This window comes from Tyto alba, unplaced genomic scaffold, assembly GCF_018691265.1.
Source record: "Tyto alba isolate M040663 unplaced genomic scaffold, T.alba_DEE_v4.0 Super-Scaffold_23, whole genome shotgun sequence".
Taxonomy (NCBI): domain Eukaryota; kingdom Metazoa; phylum Chordata; class Aves; order Strigiformes; family Tytonidae; genus Tyto; species Tyto alba.
In genome coordinates, this window is record NW_024881297.1 from 30,141,119 (window position 1) to 30,162,165 (window position 21,047).

General features: G+C 44.7%; 2 protein-coding genes across 2 annotated transcripts; both read left to right on the forward strand.

The window, feature by feature from the left end:
• Nucleotides 1-107: 107 nt before the first annotated feature.
• LOC104366447 (keratin, type II cytoskeletal 7-like) lies at nucleotides 108-13,058 on the forward strand. Its single transcript, XM_042796891.1, is given in 12 exon segments — nucleotides 108-165; nucleotides 3,260-3,366; nucleotides 3,369-3,878; nucleotides 4,539-4,750; nucleotides 4,948-5,008; nucleotides 5,439-5,534; nucleotides 5,840-6,004; nucleotides 6,404-6,529; nucleotides 7,242-7,462; nucleotides 7,590-7,618; nucleotides 7,735-7,904; nucleotides 12,996-13,058. Coding segments are annotated over 12 exon segments (1,818 nt in total).
• Nucleotides 13,059-13,784: 726 nt separating this feature from the next.
• LOC104366446 (keratin, type II cytoskeletal 4) lies at nucleotides 13,785-20,200 on the forward strand. Its single transcript, XM_009973383.3, has 9 exons — nucleotides 13,785-14,330; nucleotides 15,170-15,384; nucleotides 15,709-15,769; nucleotides 16,421-16,516; nucleotides 17,119-17,283; nucleotides 17,370-17,495; nucleotides 17,772-17,992; nucleotides 18,306-18,334; nucleotides 18,858-20,200. Exons 1-9 carry the CDS (start codon nucleotides 13,872-13,874, stop codon nucleotides 19,334-19,336), a joined length of 1,851 nt encoding a protein of 616 aa, XP_009971685.2. The 5' UTR covers nucleotides 13,785-13,871; the 3' UTR covers nucleotides 19,337-20,200.
• Nucleotides 20,201-21,047: the final 847 nt, after the last annotated feature.

Genomic DNA, 21,047 nt, shown 5'->3' on the forward strand with positions numbered 1-21,047 from the left:
GTCAGATAATGTCTTGGGGCATGTATTCTCATCAGTCATCACAACACTGTGAACATGCTCAGGATGTAACACTGAAAGGCACATCTTGAGCCTCCAAGATTGTCGACATGATGAGCAAGATTTCAGGTGTGAGTGGAGGACACCAAGCTGGTGAAGAAGATGACAGTAGGTCAGTTGTCCTTAAAACTGGTGGTAACTATCTCAGTGTTGTTCTTCTACCAGAGGTGCATTACTGGATGCACACATATTTTACAAAACATCCCAGGCTCATAGTCAACCTCAGAGTAAAAATCCATATGAAATCTCACCTTCTTGCAAGGACTGAGGACCTTGTTGTTCCCATATTGTCTTGGCTTCTAAATATTGCCCTCTACAGCTGTGAGCTAGCTCTTGCTAGTGATATCCTGAGAGGTTTCTGAGTGTTGAACTAGGTGTGGACAGGCTTGTGTCACCACCAAGAACTCAACCAAGAACCCACGTGGCCAGAGATATTCAAGATGCATTAGATACCACCACCTAGTGGGAGAAAAAAGTTGTACCATAGTGGTGTAGAGCTGGTCTTTGCACTGGCTCTCCCAGTCTCTTTCTAAATGATGGAGTTTTGGGCTTGAGCTCTCTTCGCTGTACAGATGTGGCCAGAACAAGAAGTTCCCTCCCGATTTACTTTGGCAAAAAGCTGTGAAATTAGTCAGGGCTACATTGTAGCACCATGAAAATTGTGGGCCTCCTATCTTCATTGCTGGGCCTTTTTCCAAAATTCTTGGTGATTAGAAGTAAATTAATGAGCTGTGATTGTGAGTTACTCTGCTGGTGTCCACCTACACATACAACCCTCCCTCTCCTGAAAGGCAGCTGCAGCACACACAATTGCTCTGACATGAATACACTGAGTTCCATCAACTGGGTGGAAACAAGTGGAGAAGATCTGATGTATTTTAAGCGTGGAGACTCTCCGCTGTCAAATGACACACAAAAACTTTGTCTCCTGCAGCAAGTTGGGTGGGATGAGATGAAGTTGGGAGAGGAAGGCAGACCCTGTGGTCCTCTAAACTACAGCCTGAGCTGGGCAGTTGTGAACAGTCCAAGGATTGCATTAGGGGGCATCACCTGCCTTTTGGGGACTGAGGGTCATCAGGGGACATCTCGACTCAGAGTCAGAGGTAGGGCTGATCCAGATGGATGAACCTTTCACTATGTCTGGGGGTGTGAAAACTCAGGTTCAGAAGTTTTGCCTATCAAAGTCTATCTACGGGAAGAAAAACTTTTGAACCCATCCATGACCCTGTAGGCTCTAATCACAGGAAGGAAACAAAACCTCTGAGCTCCTTCTTGTTTGAAAGGACCCAAACTCCCCTTGCTACAGCAGGGCCAGGCAGAATGCTGTGAGACCACCCACCCCTGCTGGGAAGGTGCAGGAGGACCGTCGCGCACGGTGGTACCTCATCACCGGGGCCATGCAGATGCGGAGGGGGGATTCAATGGGAAACGAAAGAGAGGCAAACTGGAAGAACAAAACGAAGACCGACTCAGAGCAGCTCCAGGCCAAATGCCCTCCTCCTGGGCTCCAATCCTGCTCTTCCAGCTGGGATTGCCATGGACTCTGCCTGTATTTAAGCAGCCAAGTGAGACACCCAGGACTTCAATCATTCCTGCTCTTCTGCGTGTAGGTGTAATTGATAGTGCTGTCAAGAACCTGCAATTAAGCTAGTTGTCTTTCCAGCTACTTCATACCATCAATTATCTCTCTTGCTGGGCTAAGGGCAAGCTGTTCCAGTGCAGAAGATTTGCAAATAATGAGGTACAAGAAAACCTTTGGCATCAGCCGCTCTTGGAGACAGAATACCAGTAAGGTTTCTGGTAACCAGTTTCGTTTTTCATCAGCCTTCTTGCGAAAGGTGGTGCAAAAGCCCTCTAATGAGCCCAGGAAAAAAAAAAAAAAAAAAAAAAAAAGATTAAAAAATCACTGCAAAACCAGGGAAACGAATGAGCATGTGAAATACTACTACCCCATTTCTTGGGAATTTGAAGCATTTAAATATTTAATTGCCAAAAAAACACTGACCAAGGTTTGAGCCTACTGAAAAAGTTAAGGATTAGTGCTGCATAATAGCAGGGGAAAACGATTTCTTTAAAATCTTCTGGAATGAAACCCTTTGCCCTTCTGTTTTGAAACAGACTTTGGCAAGAAGCCACAAGGACAGAGATGTAATCTTGGCTCCACCTCTGAGGTATTGTGAGGCTCTCAGCAAATATATTAAACTTACCAGCCTTTTCTTCCCTGTCTGTCAAACAACTCTAATAAATCTTTTTTATTTGCCTTTGAGGTATCCCAAGGGTTTTAATTACAAGCTCAATTATAAAGGATAGTAACAGAGAGTAGCCATACAGCAGATGTATTAATAAGGTTTTTTGCAGGATGCTGGTGCATTCATAGTCTGCCCACCAAGGCCAAGCTTACCGCTGTTTCCAATTAAATGATTGACAAGTATCCAGGTAACAGCCTTGTGGCTGAGCTTCCTATTTTCTAAGCTATTTATTGTCTTCTCCATGCAAGCCTCAGTTTTCTATGTGTTCTACACAATCAAAGCCAAAAACTTAAAGAGAAGATACAGCTACAATAGCTTATTCCTCTAGAAGTTGGACATCCAAGTCTGAGCTTGTCATTTTAGACTTTCTTGGACTCAGTGAGGAAGAGAGACGCTCTCTGGAGAGCAATATCTCAGACATGCCTGTCTCTCAGCAGACCTAGCACCAAAAATTAGAAGAGATGAGTCCTGACCAGTCAGTTATGGGCTTTAACTGGGATGGTGTGTGGAGGTCTATTTATAAAAAATAAGTATTTTGCTCTCTTGTATCACAGCAAGGAAATTTGTGTGTCCAGTCCATGCTGTGGTTCCCAGCTCCCAAGCACTGGGCTGCCTTCGGCTGTGCCTCATGGACTTACACTGTCCTTTGTGAAAGGAGTGACTATGAAAAGAACGATACTGCAAAAATCATAATTTGCTGTTCAGCAGAACGTTCCTTTACAGATTGTCCTTGACAGAGGGAGATACTCTTAAGGCCATTTGCTAAACTGTAATTAATGTAAGGAAGAACAAACTAAACCAAAAGAAGAATCCTCACAAACCCCAGCCCATGGGATCCTCCAAGCTGAGTATGCAAACAAAGCGTTTTTAAAAACAGTAAAATTCCATAGGATTGCACAAATGTTCAGTGTTATGCACTATTTTGCATATTTAAAGGTACAAATTGCTTCCAGGCAGGACAAACCCCAAGAAAAGCCCAAATTATTCATCTGCATCAACAAAGTCCCACTTCTGGGCTGTGTATAAAGGAGGTGCTCAGGGCTGTCAGATCAGAGGGGCCCCTGTTTTCAGTTGCATGCTCTGCTGTCCTCTAGCATCCTCTCCTCCATCACAACTGCCAGCATGAGTCAACAGCTGTCAGCTGGAAGGTCTTTTCATGGAAGAAAGATCTTCTTATCATCTTCTGCTGCGAGTGGCATGAGCTGCTACCGAAGCAGCACTTTCCCCTCTGCTGTGCTATTTGGAAGAGGTTATGGAGCCTGGAGCCACGGCAGCCAAAGCCTCCGAAACACAGATGGATGTAAATGGATTTCTTCTGGCCAAAGACTCGAACAGGGGGTCTGTGGAGACTGGGGGTGCAGGGGCATCCATACCAACACTGAAGGTGGGAGTCACGGGTTAGGTTTCCAGAGCAGGAGCTGCAAAAGCGAAGGTATTTGTGTGGTGCATGTCAACAAGAGCCTGCTCCAACCTCTTGATGTGAGGATCAACCCCGAAATCCAGCACATCCAAAAGCAGGAGGGAGAGCAGATGAAGAGCCTCAATAACCTGTTTGCCTCTTTGACTGACAAGGTGAGAGCTGAGAAAAGACTTAAAAGAATGATGAGGTTTAAGTGTGAAGGAAATATTTTTGTGCTCAGGTCTTTGATTTCTCTCCTCTCATTTCTCGTTACATGAGCCTTGTGCTGGTTTTAGCATGCATCGCTCCAGTACCATGAGATGCAAAGGCAGACCTAGTTGATAATGTTATTTTAATCTGGTTTATATGCTTATGTGCTTTGATAAGATGCATCTGTCTTTATCATTAATAGTGAAAGGGAGCTGTTCCTCCAAGGTATCTTACTGAGCTTCTGCACGCTTGCCTTCTCTCTGTGCAGCTAGACCTTGTAAAGTTGCATTGGCTCCTATTGATAAATGATGGTTTCCACCATCAACCAATCTGTATGCAGTTCTATTTAAATATTCTATGGTTTCTGTAGCTGTCACAGAAGATGTGCTGTCTAGGGCTTCCTTGGGGAATGGGAGAGGAGCATGCCCAGCTTGCTCTAGGATTATAGGATTATGAAGATTGCAATGCCTCTCTTTTGTCCTCTCAGCCCCTTCAAACTACAATGAGCCCCTGGAGCATTGACTCAGAAGGGAAGATGTCTTGTTCCCCCTACTTTCATCTGGTCCCCATACAATGCATCTAAGTATGTGCCTGTAGAAGGTGGCTTTGCTTTCTGAATGCAGGTACAGCAGCTGAAGCAGCAGAACAGGGTGTTGGCCACCAAATGGGACCTACTCCAAAAGGAGGTCCAGCCATCCCAGAAGAAGATCAAGCATGTCTTCAACAACTTCATCTGCAGCCTGCAGAAGCAGCTTGACTCACTGCTGCATGAGAGGGGGCAGATGGAGACCGAGCTGAATGACATGGGGAAGCTCGTTGAAGAGTTCAGATGCAAGTGAGTAGAAATCATCACAGGGAAGTGAGCTCAAACAACTTGTCTAATGGGACTTTTATTTTTGTCTATAGCAATAGACTTCTCTCTGAGGTCCAAAAAGCTGAGATGCAAAAGCACTGTGACCCCTAAATACCCAGACAAACAAGATCTTCAGTCTCAGAGTGACCCAGTAACCAGGCTCTTCTCTTTCTCAACAGGTACCAGCAGGAAGTGAACAGACACACAGCTGCCGAGAATGAGCTTGTGACACTGAAGAAGGTAAGGAATTCATATGAACGGAAGGGTTGGATGTAGACATCCAAGGACTTTCCTCTGATCTGCTCCTTGCAAGGCAAGGGTCAGGTCTTGAGAATGTTAAAAGTCATTGGACAATTATAGATGCAGAAACAGCACATCACAGAGTATTGCCAGAGAGCATCAAACCTCTGCCCTTCAGCACAGAAAGTACATTTCATTCTAAACTGACAGCTTGCTAGTCCTAATGCCCAAATAATGATGGTTTTCAAGCAAGAATTCAGCAATATTGTAGATGCTTTTGGGACCCCTCAGCTGTTGCTGTTCAGGGGATATCTGAGTTTCCCAATCACATTTCCTAAACAAAATTTCTTACTCTAAAAATATAGTGAAATTGCCTTAGGTCTCCATGTAGGCACCATTTTGACTTCTGAATGTCTGGAAACTCTTTTAGGATGCAGACTGTGTCTATCTGGCCAAGGGAGAGATGGAAGCAAAGATAGAAACCCTAAAGCAGAAGCTAGAGTTCCTGAAATGTGTTTCTGCTCAGGTATGGATGCTTCTGTCCCAGTGTTGCTTGGTGGCAGCTATTCCTACCAGCCATTCCTTGCCTACATTGATTTAGGCATCTGGCTCTTTTGGGGAGACAAAGGGAAACCCAAATAAGGAAGACTTAGAGATCTCAAAAAACCCCCAAACCCTCAAGGTGCATGCATGACCAAATTGAATCTCAACTCCAGGGTTGGGGCTCCGGTCAGACTCCCAGTGGTGGTGTTACTTCCACTGGAGTGTGAGATAAGAAATCCAGGGACAGAGACAGACTGACAGCTTACTGCCACTTCACATGGCTTCTAGGAAGTCACTGAGCTGGAAAGAAGCCCCCGGGACACCTCTGTCATTGTGAAAATGGACAACAGCCAACGTCTGGACATGGAGGGCATCCTCAGGACCGTTGAGTGCTGGTATGAGGACACAGATCAGAAGAGGAGAGCAAAGTTGGATGCATTGTACAGAACCAAGGTAAGTAGTAGCATCCAGTGACATATCCTTAATTCTCTCACTGTCAAAAGTAGCAGTGCAAAGGCAGTGATTTTTCCTTTCTGTCTTCACTATGTTACTTCTGGAACTAATTTTCCTTCTGCTAAACTCTGTGAGTCTCAGAGTCAGGAGTACACCCCCAGAACAGATACAGTGCAATGGGACAGGACACGGTCATGCTGGGAATGGGGAGATTGTAGGTGAGCTGAACAGTGAAAGCTACAGGGGGAAAGCTCCATTTGCTGCTGAAAGTCTCAGGAGCAGCAAAGTTGTGAGGACTTTTCAAAACCTAGCTTAATTCACTCTGGAAACAGAAGCAAGGCTCCTATATTATGTACACTATCAGTATTAATTGGCATCTCTCTTGTTTCTTACTATCAGTTCCAAAAGCTTGAGGAGGCAAGGAGGAGAGATAGCAATGGTCTGGAGTCCTACCAGCAACAGATTGAAGAACTGAGTTTTGTAATCCAGAGGAGGTGGTGTGACCTTGAAAACGTGAAGAAGCAGGTATGATGGATCATATTTACCCACTGGATACTAGATGTGAGATCCCAAGTCATGTTTTCAACATCTCTGCGGCATTTCTTTCGTCTTTATCAAAGAGCATTGCCTCATGCTAGTTCCACTGGTCCAGAGAAGATTTTACCAGTGCTGAGCAGGGAGGAAGGATTATCTGCTGGTGTATTTTCTGTTGGATCATTTTGAACTAATTGCACCAAATTATATTGTTGGATTAGCTACAGCCACTTGGAAAATTGCTGAAATTGCTCCAGCAAGAATTCTGGCAGGAGACAATGCTTCTGACACAAGTTCAAAGCATCCAATAAGTAGAGTAGAATTGTGACTCACCAGTAATTCAACACCCATAGAAACTGGTATAATTTTCAGACCATCTAATTCATTACATAGTTTATAACGGGAAGTAATGGAAAACCTTAATTATTAGTTCCAAATAGAACAAAGTATTGGTATCCTCAAAACAAGACTTAAACACAGTCTTGGCAGCACAGGGACATGTCCAGCCTTTTTGTAGTATTTCAGAATTGATATTTGATTTTGGAAACATTTGGATTTCCTGAAATCAACCGGATTTCCTGAAAACAACCTCAATACTTCCCAGTTTGGGACTCTCGAAAGACGTGAGAATTTCTCTTTCAGAGGTGAGTATGGAAAGAAAAAGGACAGGGAAAGTAAGGACTTCTTGTGTCTCTCCTGACAGGTGTCCTCTCTGCAAACATCAGTTTGTGATACTGAGCAGCGTGGGGACTGTGCCCTCAAAGATGCCCGGGAGAAGGGCGCTGAGCTGCAGAATGCCCTCCAGAAGGCCAAGGATGAGCTGGCTTGCATTCTGCGGGATTACCAGGAGCTGCTGAATGTCAAGCTGGCCCTGGATATTGAGATCGCAACGTGTAAGACTCTACTGGAGGGTGAAGAGAGCAGGTGGGTACCACTACAACCACGTGTGGGAAGTGTTCAGTCCTTGGGACTCTTCAGCAGAGACAATAGGGCTGGGAAATGCTATCAATGCTAGTTACATGATGGATAACCTTGTGACCTTCTCCTTCAGGATACGCCTTGGGAGGCCTGTCAGAGTGTGTAAGTAGGTTTCCTATTTTCCTTGCAGCATTAAACAATCTAGTTCTGGTCTGCAGGGGGAGGAGGAAGGTTGTGTCTTACCCATGAGTGATTCAGCTTGTGTTTTCCCATGACAGTAATCACCACCCCTTGCAACACCATCTCTGGCTGCAAAGCTGACCTGGGTTGTGGATCTGGTAGGCAGTCCAGAAGATTCGAGTCCGCCTGTAGCATTGGTAGAACATCCCTACCCGAAGATGCTGGTGCCTGCCACGGAGGATTCACCCCCAGAAGCATTGCCAGCTCTGTAGGTGGGCAATATATCCCTGGTGCTCCCAGCTGCATCCCTAGGAGAGAAGAATTTAGGGCCAGATGTGGGGGCCATTCATGCCAGAGCTCAGCCCCTCCGGGCACCGGTGGACTCTGCAGTAGGACTGCAGGGAGCTGTGGAGAGAGCTGCAGAGAACATGGGAAACTCAGCTCACCCACAAGGGATGTGTTGGCCAGGGGTGAGGATTTCAGCTGGACCTTCATGCCCCAGGAACACCCCGATCAGCTTCAGCTGTGAGACAACCAGGACGTAAGACTTAAAGTAGAAAAATTAAAGACCTGTTCCACTTTCAATGGTAAAAATGTCCTCAGCTCCACCTTACACACAAGGAAGAGGCATCCTGGGTACAAGAACATCATAGCATCATGTAACCACATCAGAGAAACTCCACTGGGATCACATCAAAAAAGGGACACGTAAAACATATTCCTTTTGACTTCTACTGTTTCTTTAAAGGGCTGGTGGCTGCACTGGGACACTTATCTCTATCACTCAATTCCTGTTTCTCACCAGCCGCCTTTTTTTTTTTTTTTTTTTTTTTTTCCTGATTAAGCTTTTGCTATCTACGAAACAAGTTGTGATATTTAATTCAGAATCCATTCCCTAGAGTGCTCTGGGAAGTGTTTCTGGAAATGAGCTCTCTAGAACTCACCATTTCATCAAAATTTACCTCACTTAATTTTAGGCAATTCAGTGGGGTTACAGTGGTGAGACACATGGGATCACAGAGAGGAGGGGCAGGACTCCAGTGATGTTCTTTGTTCGCTGGCTTGGAGAAGTTTGGTCATCCACATGCAGACAGGCAAGTCAGAAAGAAAATTTCAATTCAGAAAATCACATTTCACCTTCTGTAGTCCACAAAGAGTAATTACATCGCCTGTATTCCTATTAACTTCCTTGCTTAGTGTCCTGACATATGCATAAATTACAGCACCCTCACTTCTATCTTAATGACTCAAGAGCTTTAAACATTTTGCTCCTTTTCCAATAAATTGCATGGAGAACAAATGTGTTGCCACTTGGTTTTTAGTGTTTGCCCAGAATGCAGAAATGCCCTATTCCTAAACTGGACAAGACATATCTGCTGTTTAGAAGTCTTAACAATTAAGGAGAGGTGGCAGGGCTGCCCAGAGAGCGTCATGTAGATCCCGTCTTTGGCTAGTGTAAATTATGGAAGCCTTTTAAAGTCACCTTACTTATGCTGATTTGCACCAAACTTGGCTCCTACCCAATGCTATTCAATGGGTGTTTTAAGATTCATAGAGAAGTCATCTCAATCTCTTTGCATTTTTATAGCATGTCTACCACAAAGGTGCGATGACAAAACACATTCTATACCTCTTCAAAATCTACTGCAATAGGGTCATTATAGGGAAAAAACTCAGGAATGACTGCTTTTTTTCAGCATCATTTTAGAAAGCTTATGACTACCAGTTTAAGATTTTGAAACAGATGAAAAGGACATATTTTACTGTACATTTGAGCAGATTAAAAAAAGAAGCCAACAAATTATTAACGTAAATCAGCCACAAAGGACTAAAGTGTTTTGTGATTAAACTGATGAAAGGCAACAAGCAGAACAAAGAAATGAACCATATAGAGGCAAGTTGGACAGCTATGTGTTTTACAAAAGGGGGAATCCAGAGAGAAGGTCTTGCCTAGCCGAAGCAATTATTGTGATTCAGAACTGGAAGATCTTTCTCTCCCCCCATAATTCTCATGTGATAGGATGCTATCTCACAATCAAATATGAGGAGCACAAAAGAAAACAGGAACAGTCTTTAATGAAGAAAACCACAAGAAAGATTTGACAAGAAAAAAGTAATCGAGCAGCCATAAATGTTCATTAAGAGGGGCTTAAGTGTCTCGCAAAGGTGATGGTGTTCCACTGAAAATAGACAATCCTGTCACATTTTATGCAAGAGAAGAATAAGTCGTGGAAATGACACAAAATTAGGGTTGCTTTCTCACCTCCAAACTCCCCCTTGTCACAGTTTCAAGATCTGATAAGTTAATTTAGCAAGTGTTTTACTTTAAACCTGTAACCAGCCTTTCTGAACACCAGTGCTTCATGAATCATCCAGGCCTTTCATCAGAAATTCAGCAGTACATCACAAAGACGCACAAATCAAATCAAACATGGGCTTGGGCACTGGGGCTTTAGCATAACAAAAGGAAGAGCCTATTTCCTGCAGGCTGACTATGCTTCCCAGGAGGACCTGACCCACCTTCCATGGGCAATTCCTTCCTTCTGTATGGCTCAGATAGTCTCTGCTGCCCAAGAAAAGAAGTTTCAGCTGGAAGGGATAAAAGCTCCTGTGGATTTATAGGGAAGTTTATATAGGAATCTAATAACAGCCGCAATATTTTTTTTCTTTTCTAATCTTTTTGCTTTAACAGGCAGTGTGATTCAGGGGCCGGGATTCCCATACATCCCACATTCATTTCCACTGCGCAATTCTGTGGGAGGAAGACATCAACATGAAAAAGATCAAAACAATCCTTTGCTTCGTTGCAATCCTCAGCTTTGCAGGCGCTAATCACTGCACGGAGATATGATATATGCATACATCAGGAACTGAGCAAATCTGGAGAGCGTGTGATGTTGTGTACTCTCATTAAGACTTCAAAGGTGCTAAAGAAATTTGGCGCCCAAAGGGTGGGACTAATTCAGCTAACTTTAACCATCCAGAAGTGGGGCGCCTGGTCTACTTGTCTGGTTGTCTAGACTGCCTCTGGTAGTCAATAAGAATAGAGGTAAGTACCTCCAGAGCAGGATTCCTCCCACCTGTCTTAGCTGCCTATTTTAGGATGCGATGAATCACTGTCTAGAGATGCCTATCTCTTTCCATTAGCCATAGAGAGAGTCTCAAAGATGAAATTAGAATATATGGCTAGCTTGATGGCTGAAGTAGGGAGGAAGGTGTACCTAGGCCCCGTGTTTGATGAATTTTATGAGGAACATCCTTTGAAAAACCAAGCCTCAACTTCTAACACAGAGAAGATGTAAGCTAATGAGAGGAAAAAATACATTACCAGATTGAATTCCCTTGTACAACTTCGGCTTTAGGATACAAGAGAATAAGACTGTACTAATGAAATCAGTTTTTTAACATCTCATGAATGACACGGACAAGAGTCTATACAGTCCAAGAAACTGTGTGCATAAAAATACATGTTACGACCCAATCTTACATCTATCAAATGGTGTTAGCACAGGTAAGTTATTGCCATTGTCCTACCTGAATGCATTGAGTTTTCTATGGCTGTGGATAATTACAGAGATGGAGCATGGCTCTTTGAGACTATCGCATAAAATATATTTGAAGAGCTAGTTGGGATTCATCTCCAGAGGCAACAAACAAATTAGTGAACTTCACATGTTCTTATAATGAATTCCAATTTCAGCAGCACATTCAGGGAGAAGAATGCTGACAAAGGGAAAGATTGCAAGTTGTCAAAATGACTCATCCAACTCCTCATCAAAATATAGGGTTTTTTTTTGCTTCCTCAGTCCTTCCCCTCTTTTTTTTTTTTTTATTTTTTGAGTCAAAAAGATGTCATTTTTTCTTCAGAGTACTCTCCCATTTTCCATGTCTGTACTCACAATAACAAATTGTTTATTCTTGAGGTCTTGTGTACCAACAGGTGAAACATTCGTTCCTTGTCAAGATCTAAAGGACATTAAGTGAACCTTCTGTATTGCTGCCTTCTCACTGGAATTCAGGAGCAAAACCAGGGATTTTGGCTAACACAAATATGTTACCCCATACTGCGCAACTTATGCCCCAAACCTCTTACATATCAGGAAGCCACTGGCTCTGGTGAGGCATTTTGGAATTGGGGCTGCTGCAGCATGGTTGGTTCACAGACATTTAATTGCAGTCTAAGCTACGTTCCAGGTGTCTCCCACACAGCTGACGTGCATAATGGGGTGCAGAAAGGGAGCCGCGGCACGCCAGCCTTCAGTCGGACTTCTGGTCCAGGATGCAGTTTTCTTAGGTAGAGCTTGTGACAATTGCCTTTTGTACTGTTCTTTGGATTCAAATATGCATTTCACTTCTGATAAATCTTTGTTTAGAACTTAAAGTATCTGGGAAGTTACAAGCTTTAGCTTGAAGTCTCTAATATTTGTTCTAACTGATACTGGCAATTGTGCTGGCAACCCAGTATGAACTGTGAGCCTAAAATACTATAAACAAAGGTGTAATCTGAAAGTCATGCTGTAAATATGTTGAATTATCCCATTTGTATAGGGCAAAAGTACCAGTTTACGCAACTAATTTATACCACCAGCCCCTCAAACTCACATAAGTTGCAATTACACGTCCAATTAATAGCCTTGTGAATCTCAGTGCTGCAGTCACATCCTACGGTTTCGGTGTGCGTGTGTTCTTTTTAAGAACTTGATATTAGAATGCTTAATGTTTTAAGGAGGTTTAGCACTGGTTTTATGATTTGCACCACCTGATCCTAACTCTTGAAAGATGTTTTTGGAGGGGGATAATGAGGATGAGGGAACACAGCTACTGGGTGCCTCCAGATACCGTCGTGTTGTATGTATAGGAACACTTCTCAAGTATTGCTCCCGTTTGGTCTGGAAGGGCTGAGGGCATTTAGTTGTTTGCACTATAATGTCTCTTTTTCTCCCAAACACTTTAGTCTCAAAGAGCTGAAAGAGTCCTATTGTTTTGACTTTCCGAATGTCAGTTTGGAGAAGGCCCTGAGATGGTTGGTAGGTGGATTCACTGTCTCACCTCCTTGGGCTGGCGATTAGGAGGGAGAGAGGTTCACCTTGCCAGTGTGAGTCAAAGCCATCTCTCGTGTCCAGCCTAATCCACTCATTAAGACTTCCTCTGCTGATGGAGAAAGACCAACGCCTGTGGAGAGTGAATCACACCAGTCCCCCTAAGCACGGACCCAGGGGCTGTTTCTCATGGAGGTGTATCTCCACTGAGAGGCAAGGACGTGTCTGGCAAAGTCACACAACTTTTAGCAGTCGCTTCTAGAATGAGGTGGATCTCACCAGGCTGAAATGTGCTACTGTTTCTTTTTTGTTCCCTGTAGAGACTGCCAGAAGATGAACCAAAAAGGTCTCTGACATCCAGCTTGGTAGAAGCTTCAATATAGCGAGGGCCAAAGATTTAACTCTGTCAAGTGGACTTCAGGTTAAGAATCTGTAGCATTACTCAAGTGAAAATGCCACTGACAGCACAGAACATAAATCTGGTAAGCAAATTGAAATATGCTGCGGTTCCTGGATGCAACCTGCTCTGTTTTGGTGGTGTTTCACGGTGGTAAGAGGTGGTCAGTGTGAAATGCTGTATGGGAATGTTTTGGGGGGCATTTTGAATCCTTGCATATGAATCCAGACCCATAATTCAGTGAATTTGCTGTTGTTTCAGGTGCAGAAATGTTCCACCCAACACAACTTCCACAGTGATTTTCCATGGCTGACTTTTTTTTTTTGGTTACTTTTCCGCACCCAAAGATTGTGAAATTACCCCCACAAAGTGCAAGTCTGCAAAACATGCCATCATACACAAAAACCCATGAGACACAAAACCCCAAACGACACACTGCAAACAAATCACAAAGAGTTTCTTCAAAAATGTTTGCTAAACTATAATTAGTGTAAGTTAGGGGAACACTTCAAACCGTAATATATTCTAAACCAACTTGCAAACAGAGCACTTTTAGATTCCTTTTTATTTCCTCAGTAGTTAGTATTTGCTGGGCTGTTTTGCATTTTGAGAAGCATTTATTGCTGCCAGGCAAACCAAACCCTTAAGCACTTTAAATTAACGTCCTGATCCTATCAAGGCCAGCTTCCCAAATATATATAAGGGGTAGCATCACTGTGTCACTTCAGTGGGATCTTTGTTCCTCTCCTGCAGAAGAGCTCCCCTTAAACTTTCATATTCCACCTTCAAGCAAGCCACGATGAGCAGACAGGCGCCTACAGTGAGATCTGTCCTGGGACGAAGAGGCTTCAGTTCAGCTTCAGAGATTTGTGGTCGAAGCTATGCCGCCTCTGCCTGCCAACCTGTCCGATGCGGAGCTGGTGCCTACAGCAGCAGGAGCGTCTGCAACCTGGGTGGAAACAGGAGAATTTCCTACGTGAACGGGGTCTGTGGTACTGGATGTTTTGGAGAGTTTGGCTTTGGAGGTGTAGGCTACGGTAGTGTTGGAGGAAGGGTTGGCCTTTGTGGCCCCAGGGGATATAGTATTGTGAGAGGTTACCCCGACCGCAAGGCTGATGGCATCCAAGGTATCTGCATTGATGAACGGCTTCTGAAGCCCCTCTGCGTGGGGGTCGACCCGCTGGAACACGAAATACGCTGTCAGGAGAAGGAACAGATCAAGACCCTCAACACCCAATTTGCCTGCTTCATCGACAAGGTGAGTGCAAACCTACTTCGCGCTTGTACTTCTTTGAGAAAAATAAAACACAGCCAACCTCCTCCAAACCCCCAGTCCAGCTTGTGCCATGAATCACTGAGCTGGGTCCATGCAAGGGTCCAGATTCCCACAGAGCCATGGTAGTTCAGAGTGAGATCTTCAGTACTGGGGAAGGATCCATTTCAGCCACATACCAGCCCCAGTATTTGCTGGTGTTTGTATCGTGGCCATGGTGGTACTGGACTTTCTTGCAGGTGTCTCCTCTCTGGACGGCCTCAGTTCAAGGCTGGATTTCTCATTGCAACTGCCTTCTAGCTCACCCAGAAGTTACAGCCCTGACGGGATCATCTGTCTGTCCTGTATTAGACCCTTTTTCCCCCTTTGTCTTTAAATATTGTGGCTGTTCCAAAACTATTCCTGAAGGCAAAGGAGGTTAATCTTGATTCAGGCACCTAAACATTAGATATCTAAGTCTGAGCTGTCACCTTCGGATCCCTTTGTAGAGAAAACAGAAACAAGTGGATTCTACTCTCTGGGGACTCAATCTCATCTTAAAATACATCAGAGGTACCATCCGGAGGAGGTTTATATTTATTCACTGGCAAGAAAGGCAGTTTTAGACGTGTGACTTCTAGATTTCTAAATAATATTGCCATGTGAATTTTAGATTTCTAAATAAGGGCAGATAGTTTTATGATAATCATGGCATATCACATCTCACTGCCTGCAAATCCTATTCTTACACCTGTAGTTTCACAGTGAGAGCAGACAGTTAAACCAGGTGTTGAGTTATTGCATTTATCGCTGTATTTGAAGAATTGCTATTTTTTGGACTGCAGGTCCGATTCCTGGAGCAGCAGAACAAAGTGCTGGAGACCAAGTGGGGCCTCCTGCAGCAATACGTCCTACCAAAGAAAGGGAAAAACCTCGAACTGTACTTTGAGAATTACATCTGTGACCTGCGGAAGCGCCTGGACTGCTTGTTATGTGAAAAGCAAAAACTGGGCAGTGAAGAATGTGCCACAAGCCAGCTGGTGGAGGAGTTCAAGTGCAAGTAAGGACCTTCAGGTCTCCTCTAGCTGTTGGCATTTCACTTCTCCTCTGGGTCATCTCAGGAAACATCTCCCAGACATGTGGCACATCCCCTCCGGGGATGTCACATTCTTCTGTCTCACTTGCAAACTCTTTGCATTGTTAATGTTGTTGTTCTTGAAGAAGCTTCTGATCTTGGGATGGCCTAATGTTTGTGCTCCAGACACTGATCTGACAGTGCCTGATGGCAGGCTCTGAGCAAGCGAAGGTTGTTATTTATACCTGATGGTTAATGTCTGTGTGTCTGATGGTATTGCTTGCCTCAGCCCTTCTCCTTTTCCAACAGATACGAAGAGGAAATCAACAGGCGTACAACTGTGGAGAATGAGTTTGTGGCACTCAAAAAGGTGAGAAGCTCAAAATACATCAATCATTATGCCTCAAATAGGTTTATCTGATGTAAAACTTGGCTGAAATAGTGCATTATTAGCAAACACCCAGCAAAAGTGTTATAAAGAGCGAAAGGAGGGAGGCCTGTAAAGAGGCACAGGGTCAGAAAGAGAGGCAAATGCAAGTAGAAAGTAAAAATAATGTGTCCTCAAAGCTTACATCATCAGCACTCCAAGTACATTCTTGAAGTGTAATGGGAGGGTGTGTTTGTGGAAGGGGGACAGAGTGGGAGAGGTCACACTGGAATACCTGGTGTCTAAGACGCTGGTTATTTTCTGACTGTCTCTTCACATCCTTTATACTTGGACATCAGAAAAGCAGAAATAATTTGAACAATATTAAAAAATTATGTTTAAATACTCATTAGTCAATTCTGAGTTTGTAGCTAGGTCCTAAGTAATAAATAAACTAATCCCTGTAAGTCACGTTGGAATGGCTTTGTTTTCCTTTAGGAGACACCAGGGCATCTTGACTCACCCTCTCACACCTTTCTGCTCTTGAAATCTTGTTGAAACATGTTTCTGTTTTATTGGCACTGCCTCTGTCTCCTGTGTTTTTCTCCAAAGTTTTCAGCGAGATTGGGCTGGAAAGTGTCTCCTCTCTTTCAGGATGCAGACTGTATCTTTTTGAACAAGGAAGAGCTGGAGGTGAAGGTGGATCTGTTAAGAAGGCAGTTGGAGTTGTTGAAATGTGTGTTTGAGGAGGTGAGTTTCTCTGGTCTGGCCCAGGAGTTTGGTGGTGCTGTCTCACCCTTTAGGTGCTCCAAATTGTACAGCTTGAAACCCCTCTTGGACAGGTCTTATCTCAAGCCCTGAGTACTTGAAAGCATGGAAGTACAAGGTTGATATAATATTAACATGATTATGCTGGAAATAGGGTGGTTCCCCCTTTCTTAATGCAGCCCCAGGTATGAATTGGCTGTGTCCTAACTCTACCCCTGAGAAAAGAGATGTGTCTGTCTGGTTACTCGGGATTGCAGCTGTCTGATTAGAGCTAAAGAAACTCCCAGCTTAATCCTGTCATTAACATCAGTAAAGCAGCTGAAGATGACAGGATACCAAGGGTTAAGTCACTCAAATTCCTTGCCCTTGATGTGGACAGAATTGCTGCAGGTCAGCATGTAGGTCAGCAGCTGACATGTGGCAACTCATCCAGCAGGGAGGATTTTCTGCTGAGCCAACCTGAGGGACATTTCTTGACTTGTTATATCCATCAGCTGAGCAGTGTGGATCTTCCTCCCAGCCCTTCCTTCATTACAAAGTCTGAGAATTGCTAACAGCTGACTAAGCCATTCCCCAACCTGTAGGAACGAGCTCAGGTAGATCGCCAGCTATGCGACACGTCGGTCATCGTGAAAATGGACAACAACCGAGACCTGGACATGGAAAGCATCATCAAGAATGTTGAATGCTGGTACCAAGAAATAGCTCAGAAGAGCAAAGAAGAAGTTGATGCTTTCTACCAAACCAGGGTGAGTAAGAAGCCACCTGTGTGTCTGCCTGGCAACTTAACAGGTTGCAGGTCAAAAATGATGATTGTCTTGTTTCTTGGTTCCAGTTTCAGGAGCTTCAGGATAAGAGAGGCAAGTATTGCGATGATCTGCAGAGCAACAAATGTGAGATTTCAGAGCTAACCCGGATGATACAGAAGCTGCAGTGTGAACTGGAGAATGTGAAGAAGCAGGTAGGAGAGGCCCAGAGGCGATGTTTCCAGAAAGGGCAACGTCTTGCAGGACAGCTCAGATATGGGGGAAAATGATGCTTTGGTCTTTAGTAGACTTAAGACCTGTTCTAGGCTGTAGTTGGAAAGTGTATAGTTGAAAAATGGATAGAGAGAAGGGATGCTGGTGGTTTTTTTCTGTTTGTAATTGGAAGAGTGGATTAATCCAAAACCAGAATGTTCAGGAATTGGGAAACGAAGCCTTGAAAACACCTGTGCCATCATCCTCCCCTCTGACAGGTCTCCTGCCTGCAAACCTCCATTTGTGATGTTGAGCAGCGTGGGGACTGTGCCCTCAAAGATGCCCGGGAGAAGCACGTTGAGCTGCAGAATGCCCTCCAGAAGGCCAAGGATGAGCTGGCTTGCATGCTGCGGGATTACCAGGAGCTGCTGAATGTCAAGCTGGCCCTGGATATTGAGATCGCAACGTATAAGACTCTACTGGAGGGTGAAGAGAGCAGGTGGGTGACAGAGTCCTTTTCCCTTTTCTGTTGTATATCATAGGCCAGAAAGATTCCAGCTTCCTGGTGAAATTTGCAGCTCCAGGATCCTCCCAGGCTCACAGAAACTGGGGCTGGAGAGATGGCTGGAGGCCATACAGGCCACCCTTGTGCCAGCACAAACAGTTCCTGTCCTAGGGATAGTCAGACATGTTACAACGAGGGATTAAGTGGGCTGGATATATGGCTGGAAGTTATGAGTAACGTCATGTTTCTAGGTATGCATGCAACTGGTTAATAGGATAACGTGCATTTCTCTTCTCTCCCCTAACAGGATATGTGTGGGGAACCCAGTGAGCGTGTGTAAGTAATCTGAAGGTTTTCAGCCATGAGGGTTTCTCATTTTAAGAAAGGCAGTTTATGGAGCAGCATTATCTGTCTGCCCCAGCTCCCTCTGCCTCTGACTCCCTTTTCCATTTCAGCCAGGCTGATGTTGAAGGTTTAGTCCCAGAAATCTCAGATACCTCTGAATTTTGTAAAAAAACAGCTTTTCAATGGAGGGGGGAAGTTCAAATTCATGACTCTTTTCTACTCTTGGAGGCCACAGTGAGCTGTCCTGGCAAACCCGCCAGGCAATGCACCGATGTGCGTTGAACCTGGGAAAGAGTACGTCCCCAGCCAGATGAGCGACGTGGGAACTGGGAGGATCGGTGAGGGGATGTGTTGGGACACGGGGGAGGAGCTGGAAGGAGCAGGGGCTTGGATATGTTGGACAAATCTAGAGGAAATCAGGTTTGGTCGGTTCTGTCACTCGTGGGACAACTTGCCTTGTGAGAGTCTTTCGGTTTTCCTCTCTGAACAATGAATCCCGTGGGCTTTCTTGCAGCTGTGGTCAGCAGTGGCTACAATATCCCCGATGACTGCGGGATGCTGGCTGCAAATGGGGCTGTGTGCGGCTACGGCTCCCTGGGGAGACGATCTGGACGACAGAGCACCCAGAATGGAGGATTCAGCTCCCGAAGCGCTGGGATCCACCCCAAGAGAGTCATCAGCTCGGTGGCCAAGCAGTGTGTCCCAGAGGTGTTTTGCCAAGCTGGAGGGGTCAACTGCAAAAATGGGGGATTCAGCTCCCGGAGTGGGGGGTACCCAGCCCGCACCGTCATCAGCGCGGGGAACGGGGGCTTGAATGCCAGGATGGGGGCTTGCCAAGCTGGTGGGGTGGTCAGCTTCGGAAACCAAGGCTGCGTCATCAGGCAGCTGGGGGGCTCTCCCGTTGTCGTTGCAAACAGCCCTGAAGTTGTGGGGTGCAACAGCGGCGTGGTGGGGAACTACGGGGTTGTCAGAGACCCATGCGTTGTTCCGTAGGGCCATCAGCTGGGGAGGTGGCACAGCCAGCAACTTTGGAGAGCAACGCAGAGGCGGGCAGTTCCTACCACTGAGATGATGCAGGATATTTTCTCTGCTCACTAGTAGCAACATCTGTCACTGAGCCCATTCCCACATTTATTAGCATCAGATATATACCCCACCACGTTATGTTTTCAGAGTCCCCAACCTAGAGACACATCTAGCAAGCTTCTCCAGCAGGTGCTCAACACAGTATTATTTCTCTGAGTTTATACTGTCTAGATTATCACAGCTTTAAGGGTTTGCTTGTTGTGCTGCCTTCTCTCTCTGGCTTTCCCCCTAATGAGCAGATTAATTAACAATGTTCTTCCTTATAAGACACCTCTTTTTCTTCCAGCTCCTCCCAAAGCATTTCAGAAAAGAGAGTGATGATTTAACTTTCCCAGGAGGCGTTGCAAAGAGCATGCTCCTTTTTATTTATTTTTTCTTTTTTTTTTTTTTTTTTTTTTTTGCTTTTGTTCCCCCCTTGTTCAAAGAAGAAACCCTGAGCTGCAAATTTGAGCTTAAGTTTTAAACAAGGCAATTTCAACTTTCAAAGCACCTGCTAGTTACACTGCCTCCATAGGCTTTTTGTGGAATTTGCTTACAGATGAATATGTAATACTTTCATTTGCTTCTGCATGTTAGGGGTGGCTAGTTCAAAGCATGCTGATTTTTAGAAGATCTCACCCCCCCATCCCCATCCCCGAAATGCCAAGGGAAGTTAATGGTGCATAAATCTTCTGAGTTGACATCTCGTACTCACATGAACAGAGCTTCTTTCAGTGACTGCTCAAACTTCCCAGCTTTTCACTGTGCCTTCAATAAACTGCATTGAAAGTACATGGTTTGTCTCTGAATTTTTCCATAGGCGGCATTTAAAGAAATTACAAAATGGTTGAAGAAGTGCTCTTTCACAGTCCATGGGGGAAGAAAGGACCAAAGAGATCTTTCGATTCTCTTTAGGCAGTTAGGAGCATAGTGGGACTCAGATGCCAGGAGAGTCCAATGGTGTTTATTCTGGTTTATTTACCTCCTTATATCACATCACCTATAAAATATTTTATAGCCCAGCTAACAACTGATATCAAAGATTGCCAGAAACCTCCAAAACAAATCTGAGCACTGTAAGATATCCTCTACAACAAGTTTTCCAGCCTGTAGCTTCATTCACCGCTGCAACCTCAGAACAACGTATTTGTTTGATCCTTCCATGTCACAGCAGTTGAGTGACAAGAGATGTCAACGCTGACGTTCTGGGCTCAATGGGCTTGTGAGCGGGACTGCACTGCCAGAGGCACGTGTATTTCAGACATAAAAACCTTTGTATCAGTGGCATTAGGGCTGACAAAGTGTGACACTCACCCTGTATGACTTAAAAGGCAAAGGGATAAGTTATGAGATCTCTTGGCCGTAACGCGGTGGAATTGACTTTGTCTCAGTTTCGAAGTCTCCCACATGAAGCTCAACATGTGAGCTGGTTGCTGGGGGCTCATTTAATGGAAGAAACCAACATTTCCATGGGGTGATTCATCTGACCAAGCACAGGCGCCTAATTTAGCATGAAATGCATCAAACTCTCGTCTCTCCTGACTGCACCAATTAGATCTCTCCTGGCTCTGCAGGCAGCCCGGGGCAGGGGTATTAGCGCAAATGGAGACATCATCATGCGAGACGCCTGCATGTACTC